This window comes from Triticum aestivum, chromosome 3B (assembly GCF_018294505.1).
Source record: "Triticum aestivum cultivar Chinese Spring chromosome 3B, IWGSC CS RefSeq v2.1, whole genome shotgun sequence".
Classification (NCBI taxonomy): Eukaryota; Viridiplantae; Streptophyta; class Magnoliopsida; order Poales; family Poaceae; genus Triticum; species Triticum aestivum.
Window position 1 is genome coordinate 730,905,306 of NC_057801.1, and position 11,309 is coordinate 730,916,614.

At 49.3% G+C, this 11,309-nt stretch overlaps 1 protein-coding gene across 1 annotated transcript; it reads right to left on the bottom strand.

The window, feature by feature from the left end:
• Positions 1 to 6,293: 6,293 nt before the first annotated feature.
• On the bottom strand, positions 6,294 to 10,372 carry LOC123072044 (CBS domain-containing protein CBSCBSPB1). Its single transcript, XM_044495604.1, has 14 exons — positions 10,049 to 10,372; positions 9,439 to 9,607; positions 9,212 to 9,344; positions 8,954 to 9,124; positions 8,762 to 8,840; positions 8,549 to 8,662; positions 8,394 to 8,460; positions 8,161 to 8,266; positions 8,011 to 8,069; positions 7,447 to 7,556; positions 7,235 to 7,368; positions 7,019 to 7,104; positions 6,834 to 6,923; positions 6,294 to 6,754 (listed from the first exon to the last, which is right to left on the bottom strand). Exons 1-14 carry the CDS (start codon positions 10,201 to 10,203, stop codon positions 6,578 to 6,580), a joined length of 1,650 nt encoding a protein of 549 aa, XP_044351539.1. The 5' UTR covers positions 10,204 to 10,372; the 3' UTR covers positions 6,294 to 6,577.
• Positions 10,373 to 11,309: the final 937 nt, after the last annotated feature.

Consider the following 11,309-nt stretch of genomic DNA (forward strand, 5'->3'; position numbering starts at 1 on the left):
GAGATGGCTGGAAGATAAAGAATGGATCTCTAGCGGTTCTTCTTCTCTGGATCTCTTCTTCGTCTGTTTTGGATGGTGTGGCGGCGCCTCTGTGTCTCTAATTATCGTTATGCCTTCACAAAAGTTGATTGTGTTGATGATTGTGGTGATGACGCCACGTGCTATGACTGCTAGTAAGAGCGGGAGCGCTATGTGCCGTCTTGCGCTTTGGTTGCTTTCTTGAATTTTTACCCAAAGGGAAAGTTTCTCCAAATTACTTCAATTGATAAGATATTGATATGCTTCCTCCAAAATATGTTTATTCTTGCACATGAATAGTAAAAACAAGTTTTCTTCTTTCTCGAGTGTTTGCGTTAGAAAGATAGGAGAAATATTGAATTCTCTATGAATGTCATATCAAAACCCTCTTATAAAAGTGAAAAAATATCGAGCCATCATCAAGAAAGGAAACTCAAATAGACGAAGGTAAGCACAAGGGAGAGAGGTAAGGTCAACAATGTACACTTACCTTCCCCATCTATCAAGGGAGCAGAACAACTTGCATTGCTCGGTAGCAAGCAAACAACTCGGAGCAAGTAGTGAGCCGACGACTGGATGTAAATCCACGGGAGAAGGAGGGGCGTAGGTGAGCCCGAGCATAGGCAACAACTATCTTCTCCCCTAAAAAGACACAAACAACTAAATGATGAAGAAAGCAAATACAATAAACAGAGAAAGTAGCAGGCTAGAGAGGCAAGACCAACAACATTCACATCCTATTACGATCTACAAAGGGAACATGCAAAGGTCCCTTGCTTGTTCCCGCATGAGTTGTTAGGATTCCCCCAAGTGCAAGTGTGAAGCAGAATGGTAGCAAGTATTTCCCTCAGTTAGAGAACCAAGGTTATCAATCCATTAGGAGTCTCCCAAGCCAACAAAGTAAGCAGCATATGCAAACACGACACAAACACATGAACCCCAACACAGTAAGAGGATTGTCACTCCCCTTGTCTTGCTACTTATAAGATTATATTGTAAGTGATAGAGATAGTTGATAGAAATGTAACACGGAAAAATAGTAGCAATGATGTAGAACAACAGAAGAATGGTGAGCGCACGGTGATGAAGCTATGTACCTAGGGTAGGGTCATGGACCTGTCCAAGATACCCTCCCCAAGGACATCTCTAGAAGAAATCACCTTTCAATCGACCCGGAAATGTTCCACTCGACGGACTCAAAGACACTCGACCATGAAGCCATCCACTCGACAGCCAGGAGACCTAAGGTCACTCTGCATGCCAACGGTCGGTCATTAAGTAGCTTTTATGGTCATAATAGCACTTTATTTGTAGCGTTACCAGTAACGCCCGATCTTAATGTATCTTAAACCCTGCATAACTGAGGGCTGGAGGGGTCTGGCGGACTCTATATAAGCCACCCCCCTCCTCAGTGTAAAGGGTTCGCACCCCTATAACTCATACGCATATAATCCAGTCGACCGCCTTCGGGCTACGAGACGTAGGGCTGTTACTTCCTCCGAGAAGGGCCTGAACTCGTAAATCCCTTGCGTATACAACTACTCCATAGCTAGGATCTTGCCTCTCCATACCTACCCCCTACACTACTGTCAGACTCAAAACCACGACAGTTGGCGCCCACCGTGGGGCAGGTGTCTTAGCGACTTATTGGAATAGTTGCGATTTTTCCGATCTCCTTCATCATGGTTTCAGGCGGAGTTTTGGTTGAGGGCCGCGAGATCCGTCTCGGCGCGCTCACGTTCATCGCCGACGACTCTGCTTGGCTTCAGGAGGCTCCGCTCGACATCGACGCACTCCCAGTCCGCGGAGCGACGCACTTTCGCGCGTGCGTCCGCAACGTCCTCCTGCGGCAATCGTCGACCCAGTATCGGTCGACCCCTGTGTTGTCCTTCCTCCCTGTTTGCCGCCGGCGCAAGTGCTCCGGTCGGTCGAGGCTTCAGCGGTGGGTGAGGCACGCGGTGGCTCGCCAGTCGGCCACCCCCCCAAGTCGCGGCAATCAAGCTCGACAAATCTCTCTATGGCCTGTTCGACTGGCTCCGCAGAGACTGCATCCGAGTGCGACAGCAGTGATCCAGCGGCGGAGGTTCTGATGGTCGATGGACCACGCGGTCCTCCCAGTTTTCCCCGCACCGACGGAGGCGATGGCGGAGGCGATCCGTCGCATGCCCATGAAGAGTATCTTCCCGAGCCCCTCACTTCGCTGCAGAGGGAAGATCTTCGCTGCCGGAACATGGATGCGCTGCACACTCCTATCGTTGGAGAAACCCCCCAGGCTCGTGCCTTAGAGGACGCGCGCTTGGCCAACTTGGCTGAGCGCACTCGACTGGAGAACCTTCAGCGAGCACTCGACGAGCGTGCGCGGCAACGGGTTCCGGAATCCAGTCGACGTCAACTCTTTCCACCACCGACTCAGGTATATCGAACTCCGATTCAGAATTTAGCAGCTGCAGGCCGTATAGCAGAGTCAATTCAGCCTTCCCAATCAGAGGCTGGCAGAGGCTTATTACAGATCAGAGATTTACTCCGGGCAGCAGGAGATCAAAATTCAGCTGTATCGCAGTCGCAGAATAGGATTCACAGCAGATCCGTAGCTGCAAATATAGTCCAGTCGGCCCATAGCCCCAGATCGCCCCCGAGGCGTGAGGAGCGTGGTGACCGGCGTGATCAGTACAAGAACCATGAGCAGTATGATCACTGAATTAATCGCGATGATCGACGTCGAGTGCCCACCCCTCCCCCAAGGGGTGGATCGTACGCGCCTCGAAAACAAGATGATAGACGCCATCACAGTGTTGGGCGAAGGATTCCAGTCGACCCCAGGGAGCCAGGCTTTGATGCGAGATCCATTATTGTTCAAGTTTTGGTCGACAGGAACAGAGCTCACCGAGAGGGTCATGACAGAGATGTACCCACCAGCAGCAGAGTGCACGTCTCAGGACCAGAGTGTTTCAGCAGAGCCATCAGGGACGCGGTGATTCCTCCCAACTTCAGGTTGGCGAGTGGAGTCAGTAAGTTCACTGGTGAGTCCAAGCCTGATACTTGGCTTGAAGACTACCGAGTGGCTGTTCAGATCGGCGGCGGCAATGATGAGGTGGCCATGAAACACCTGCCTCTTATGTTGGAGGGCTCGGCCAGAGCATGGTTGAATCAGTTAGCACCCAGCAGCATTTACACTTGGGAAGATCTTGCCCGTGGTAGATGTGAGACTGTAGGGATCCTGGTGGCGCGAATGAACTAGCCCGACACGGGGCACACGGTCCTGATAGCCGGCCCCGGGCGAGCCGGCGTTGCGGATGTGACGCACGACCTAACTGGTGCGAGTGAACAAGCTCGGTGGAGGCTGGTCCGCGCGAGAGCCAGCCTAGGCTGGCGCGGTGCACGCCCCGCCTGTCTGATCGAACCAGCCTGGCTTGAGGCGAAGACACCGACATGTGGGTCCGGCCTCCTCGTCACGCGCGGGACCTCGCACGCAGGCCCGACGCAAACTGCCGCATGACAGTGGTGCCGGGTGCGCCTGCAGTACACCCGCCATGGAGCTCATAGACACATCGCCTGGGTGCGCGCCAACCGGCCAATCGGACGGCGTGGAGAGCCCCCGGGAGGCTCGCCGGAGGCGGGTACTCCAACATCCTTTATATGAGTAATATTTGAGCTCGGTTACCCTATTATCCAGTTGTACTCTATTCTCACTAGTATCTAATATTTAAGCCAGATTTGTTTTGATGTAAAAGAACTAGTAGTTACCAGAATCTTATGTAAGCACAAGCCTATAAAAATGTCACAATGTCAACAACGTAGCTATCTCAGCCAACTCTCAAGAAATAAAAGGCTACCTCAGCTGAAAGGGACTAGCATTTGCTTTGAGTACACTAACCAACGAATGGCCTCTCTCTTTCACGGCACCGACTTCCCTTTGCACCAACGCACCCTCTCCGATCATGTCACGTCCACTCCTTGTTATCATCCAGATCAGACAATCTGTTAAGCCCGCATAACAATCCATCACGACGTGATGACAGAAGTCACTGCGGCTCGTGTATAGCTAAAAAAGGGCCATGGTTAAAATCTCAAGTTTCCTTTTCCTCTCGGGAGAACTTTTTGAGTCGAGACAACAAAGAAGTCCATACAGCAGAAACGAAGAAATCCAGGTAGTATTACATGGCGTGTATCTCATGTTCTCCCCGGTTCACACCCACTGTCGTCGACGTGACAGATCCGCCTTTTGTCTTTGATGCATGCGTCCCTGTCCCTCTCTGGAGACTGGAGACAAGTTGCAAATGAACTCTCGACACTTCTCCCGTTAGGCATCGCATCAGATCCCTGAACTGCACGCACTGATGGAGCATCGGCGATTGGCATCACGCAGGAATTGTGCATCGATCATGTCAAGAGCATGCGTGCCTGTTCATCGGGATCGATTCTGTTAGGTCTGAAAACACCAACTCGAGCGACCGGAAACGCTACTGTGTCGACGTAGAGTGCATGGCAAATCGATTGTTTTGCATGGCAATTTACGTTGCCGTGAGAATGGCAAATTCCTTGGGCAACCACGGCAAATCCTGGCAAAAGACTAAAGTGGACGGATTTGTCATGCTCGCTATAAAAAAGTGACAACATAAATTGCCATGGACGATGTTCGATTTGTCATGCTCTCTCAGCCAAGTTTGCTGGCTATCGAAACCCCCAGCGGTTTGTCTGGTCGATCAGATTTCATTTCGTATCTTTTCCAAAGAAAGAAGATCTCATTCCGCCGGACCGCACAAATCTTCAACAAAGTGAAGTGTGTGTGTGTGTGTGTGTGTGTGTGTGTGTGTTCATAACATGCATGGTAGAAAAACATTTCTCGTGCATCCATCGCCTGCAGACAGAACTGCTCTGGCTCTATTTTTTGGGCAAGCGACAGATCAGTTCTACGTATATGGGGGTGCAATCTGTCCCTAGCTTGCTGTCCCTTTGGAGAAGTTGAACAATCACCGTGAGCCTGAGTTTACACTTAAAGACCGACCGAGGCAAGTTCCGGTCAAAGTCCTGGCCTGTCCACGCCAAGCACTTACCGATTTGTGATCGGTGTTATACCTGCTGCTGTCTGATCGCTCGATCAACTACTGGTTCAGACAAGTTAAAGGAGCATTGGGGTCGCGCTGCCGTGCAGGACGGGTCCAGGCTAGTCAGCGGCCAGCCGCAACAAAGCAGGGAAGCGACGCGCCGCTGGCCATTCACACCTGTTTTTCTTCACCGGGAATCCCCTATCCATCAGTGCTTGAACTGAAACATTCTTGCAGTCTTACAGAGTTACAGTGGTGCAAAAACTTGAGGAAGAAGAAGGAGCGACAGGAACTGACATTAGCAGCGTGGATGAGCAGTAGCATTGGATGGATCGATCCATGTGAGTGTGCTTCTGATCAGTTTGGCACAGTGAACTCGACGTAGCCTAGCAAACGGTCCACGCCATGCCACGCCATGTCATGCTAGCCGTCCTGGCCCCAATTGCAACGGCCGGAGTGACGCCACACCCAGCAGCTGAAACAACGGGACTACTGTACTGCAGCAGTGGCAGAATGGATGCATGCCGGTGAAAGCGTCGTGTAACAGTGGCTGCGCCTGCCATTGCCAGGCAGAGCACCAAATGTCAAGCGAATTCCGACGTCAGACGAACGAGCCATTGCTGAGCAAAGCTGTATTGACGGCGTGGACCGGGACGCGCTGGCACGGGATTCATGTTTGGCCCGTGCCTGGCGCCGGCCTCCTGACCGTGCTGGTGTGGTGCCGGGAGGTTGTTGGCATTGGTGCGGGTGTCAGCGGACCATGCACTGGTTGCCCGACCACGACCAGATAGGGTGGTCGCGCGTCGCGTGGGCACACATGTGCGCGGGGATGAATTGTTGGTAGCCGCCTTCTGAATCTGTGTTGCGTTGCCGTCTACTGACAATTTAATCCGTGTGATGAATGAGGATGGCGTCAACGGATTGAGATGCAGTGACATGCTGTGGGCATGTTATCAAGAATCAACGGTAAGATCAATGCGAACAGCACGCGGCTGCAGCACTCGACTGAACAGGAACTCTGTGAAGCACGCCTCTACAGTGACCATTTGGCAACGGCTCCATGCATGCCATGCCTACTTCAGTGGAAAGCAGATGAGTACACAGGATGACAGGGTCAGACAGGAAGCACACAGGGAAGTGGCAACTGCAACTGAGACCGACGGCCAATTAGGTGAGGAAAAAAAAGAAAAAGCCCCAAAACAGTCAGATCAATGATCGACAAACTACAACTGAGACCGATGGCCAATTATGCTTTCATTGTACAAAGGTGATGATGTATATGGTGTTTAGGGTGTACAACCGTGGCACCCCGTGGAGACTCGGGACTGACTCAACAACCAAGATTTGATCCACAGTCCATCCGCTGCCGTGACATTATTACATGTTTCCATTTTTCCTCGCAAGAATCAATCGCACACCCACTCTCGTAAATTTCCTTTTTCTAGGTCCAATTCTGTTCATTTCAATGTAGTAACATCCTGTATGTATCACTAAGACAACCGTGTTCGTCGCGCCTAGCCTGCTCTTTTCAGGTAGGCCATCACGCCGAGGCCGGCTACCAGGGCCGCCCCGGCCGCGACCGTGCCGTACGCGGAAGCCCACGCGTCCCTTCCGGCGTACTCAAAGTCCGACGAGACGGCTCCTCGCTTCCGGCGGCCAACACCGGCGTAATCCAAGTGCAACCTCAAGCTCTGCGAGAGGAACAGGTAAGAAAGTGAGCACCCTTTTTTTGGCATGGGGAAAGATCAGCTTCACCTACAACAGCATTACCTTCCAACCGATTTGCTTTGCATGGTCCACAGCCGCTATAAGGTCGGTGTCTGATGAGAGTATGACTTTATCGTGATCATCATCTTCGTACTGTAAAATGGTATCAGGAACAAAGAAACCTTAGAGATATGACAGTGATGACATAGGTATATGGGTACAAACTGAGAATGGAGCTTGAACAGTACCAGAATTTGAGGTAGGTTCGATTTATCAATGTCATCACCAAGTCTTTGCAGAATCGACGTTATCAATTCAGTCAGGCTACTCGTGTCTGAAATTTGAAACGTCATACATGAAACTAGGAAACTATAATGTAAATAAATTACTGGGCATGAAATGGAAAAAAAAAGAGAACGGTGATATAGTCCCAGCTAGCGTGACACCACAATGAGAGTGCATACCACAGTTAAATCTGTGCATCCTGCCTTGTTTGTCCTGAATCTTGAACCCAAAAGGGCTTGATAAGCCTGAAGGCGGAAAGAAGGCTGATCTTCCTATATCTGCTGCCTCGGATGCCACTTTAGTTGATCCTTCGCTGAGAGGTGCCATAGCGATTTAGTCACAGAAAAGAAACCACGTCATCAAAATGATAGGTTGAAAAAGAGATGCTAACCTTCTGCAATCATCATCATCATCAAGAGGCCCACTTGACATTGCTGAATCCCAGAACCTCTGCATCATGGAAGAAGTCGCCTCAGAGCCTGTTGCTCCACTGTTTCCGACCTGAATACAACAACACAAACAGGCATGACAAATTTAAAATACAGACATGATATCTCTAAACTTATACACATAGAGTAATGAAAGCGAAGAATACACAACACTGACAGTAAGCTTGCTTTAGTACTTCCAATTTTTAGAGTAATGAAAGCGAATAATACACGACACTGACAAGTTTATGGACAATTTTTTAGCAGACCAGATAGCAGATACACTATCTAATGGTCCATACAACTTGTATATTTGGCACTTCTCTATGAAGTTGCTTTAGTAACTTCCATCATGCAACTTATAACAAGATACAGATTACAGCATCCACTAATGATTAAACACCGGATGACTTGGGCATTAACATATTACTAATATACATTTTCCAGTTCAAAACCTGAAAGTACACACAAAGGAGCAAGCCAGAGTGCGCATACAGAAGCCCAAGCAGATGGAAATTGATACTCACCGTTGCAATTGCAGCATGAGTTATGTGAAGGACATCAACAACGGTTACAACACTCCCATCTGGATAATGACAACACATTATTCATAATTTAACAGACTTAGCAAAAAATGTTGAATTAGATCAAACTCCATTGCTCATTTGTCCACATACCCCTGTCTAGAACAGGCAAATGCAGAAACTTCCCATCATGCATTGTGTGTAGGGCTTCAAGGATCGGGGTGTCAATCGTGGCACATTCTGGACTCTGGGTCATAACCTGTCGAAAAGAGTTCCAGGCATGATGGCATGACAGTTAGGGCCTAATGACAGTTGAAGAGAAAATACAGAGGAATGTAGTGTGAATACATAAGAATGTGAAGATAATCTATTTTGGCTTTGCTTACCTTCCCGACTGTAGTGGACTCAGGTGGAAGATTTTGGGCTATAACACGCATCAATATATCTCTCGAGCTGATCGATGTATAAATAAAGTAGCTTTCAGTTCAATGCTGCTATAGAAATTACAAGTAATTTTATTGTACTCGGGGAAGGTGCTCACGTCAGAATCCCACCAGGCTTGTTTTCAATCGCAACAACTGCTGAACTTACTTTTAGTTCAAGCATCTTTTTTGATGCAGTCAACACAGTGTCAGTTGGTGCAACAGTAGCCACTCTAAGAAATTGAGATCAGCTAATAAGTATTCTGTAACAGCATTTATTCTGGAAATAATAGAGAAAGACATTTATTAGAAAATGACAGGATATTACCTACTTTGAATTCTCAGATATAATTGTCGACAGTGATGGCTTAAACATCCGTTCACGAAGAGTTTCAACAAAAGTGTTGGGACCTGCAAAGTAAATAGAGAAAGCATTAAAAGGGCAAATTGCTGACTCATGACAGTAACGTTTAGTGGCTATCATACAAGAAACTGATACAAGTGAAACATAACAGACTACAGACCAGATACAGATGTTCCCCAATGCTTCTCAACACCCTCAACAGCAGCAGCGATTGCTCTTCCTTTCTCAGCTGCCCTTTCCATTCGTGCAATAGCATCATATAGGCACTTGGCTATGTCCAGTAGCGCAATGACTTCCCCATTGTCCACAACAGGTAAATGTCTGAACTTACCTGGAATCATGTGACACTTTTTCAGCCAACATTATTAAGATAAGAAGTAAGAAGGCATCCCAAGTATCAGGAGGAACATTCACAAACCTTGCACCATTTTCTGCAATGCCTCGACCGCGAGAGTGTCCCCGAGAACAAAGAGAGGGTTTCTAGTCATGACCTTGGAAACTGGTGTGTCTTCTAGCTTCAATTCACGAGCAATAACCCTTGTGGTTATGTCCTGATACGAGCCCGCAAAACGCAGCACATAGTTAGAATGATTGGTCTACCAGGCATCACCTGGAGCAGATGAAGAGAAGAAAGATCTACCTCACCTTGTCAGTAAGGATCCCGCAGAGCAGCGCGTTGGAGTCCGTCAGCAACACGGCATCAACTCTACGCGCGGCCATCCTCCGACAGGCCTCGTACACAGTGGTGTGGTCCGGTATCGTCAGTGCCTTGGACAGTCTCAGTCTCTTAACGGTTCTCTCCCCAGTCACCATCCTGAGGGAGGCAACATTTTTCAGTTACAACCACATCTCATGCGATTTCAGCTGTATTCCACTTTGCATCAAGAAACATCTGGTGCCGCCGTCTTACAGATTCCAAATTCCACAATCATGCATACGCAGATATGCAGGATGCCAATCATAATAGATAGATAATGAGATTTACAGGTTAATCATAATGCCTGTGGCTGTGTACCAATCATGTCGCTCGCTGACTAAAAGTAAAATGGTTCTTGCGGCCCGCAGCGATTGCTTCAAATCAAATCTAGCCCTTAGCCTAAGGAGCAAACTAGCGCTCGACCAGAAAGCTATTCCGTAAGAGCCCCGTAAGCTACCCCGTGCCTGCACGGCATCGCGCGACCCAACAGCGACGCTACCAGCGTGGAAATGACTCATAGCAACGAATCAATAGCAAGGGCGGGGGATAATCACGTACGAGGTGGTGCGGGAGATGGTGGCGGAGGACCTCCTGGCGGCGGCGGCGTCGTGGCCGTTCTCCATGGACGGCCCCCTCCTCCTGGGGCCGGCGGCCGAGGAGATGCTCCTCCGGGAGGGGTGCGGCCCTCCTCCCCCGCCCCCGGCGCCGTCCATCCTCGAGCCGCCGCGGGAAAGGGGGAGGCTCTCCGACCGACGGCGGCGCTGATCCGGGGAGGAGGCCGCGGCGATCCGGATAGATGGGAGGAGACGGAGGCGGAAGGGAGGCCGAGGCTGCGGCTGCGGCTAAACTCGTTCGACCAATTGGAATCTTTGCTTTTTTTAGCCTGGCGGAAGGAAAAAGCCGGATTATTTTGGTTGGAGCTGCTCCCATTTTCTCTGACGCGAAAGGTTCGTTTTGCACGGGCACGCTGCTGCGTGCACCCGACGCAGCGTACACTTGCTCGTGCTCCACGTGACGTACGCCTAGTGGGCATCTCTCCCATTTCGTTGGGTTGACCCAACTTGCTTTCTTTTCTTTCTCGAGATTATTCTGAAATTTTTTCTCTCTTTATCGAGTCAAGTAAGTTGAAAGAGCAGGTTTTTTTTATGAGTTTTTTTTTGAACCTCGGTGACCTTTATTACATAATAATCATATCAGTTACAAGGGAGGGAATTAAGAAATCAGGGGATGCTCTTGCGAGGCCTCATTTAACTTCCTTCTATAACTAGTCCTGGCTAGCCAATGCGCTACCCCATTACTCTCCCCAGCACAGTGAACAATCGTCGCCCTGCCGAAGGAACTCAACACCTGTCGGCAATCATCCGTCAACATCGCAGCCGAAGCACGGTACTCCGAAGGATCCTCCATAGCTTGTACTATCTCCTGTGAGTCGGACTCCACAACCAGTGCATAAATACCCAAATGCTCTGCCAATCGCAGTCCTTCCAAGAGGGCTAACGCTTCCATAGAGGGAACATCCATGGCATACTGTCGAAATGAACAAGAAGCGGCAATAAACACTCCTGAGCTATCTCGTAAGACAGCTCCAGTTGCTCCCGCGCCCTCATCCACATGTGAAATCACCGAAACTGGTACAAAGAAGTCCAACGAGAACGGTGGGAGGCTACTTCTCTGAACAAAATGTTTCAGATGGTTACGAAGTCACGACCATAAGGAATTGCTTTTGAAAGATGGGAGGCACTAATCCGAACAAAATGTCCGTTGTGTGTTGATCATAAATGGAACACAAGGTGGTACCATCATTAGGCATGTTTTCGGA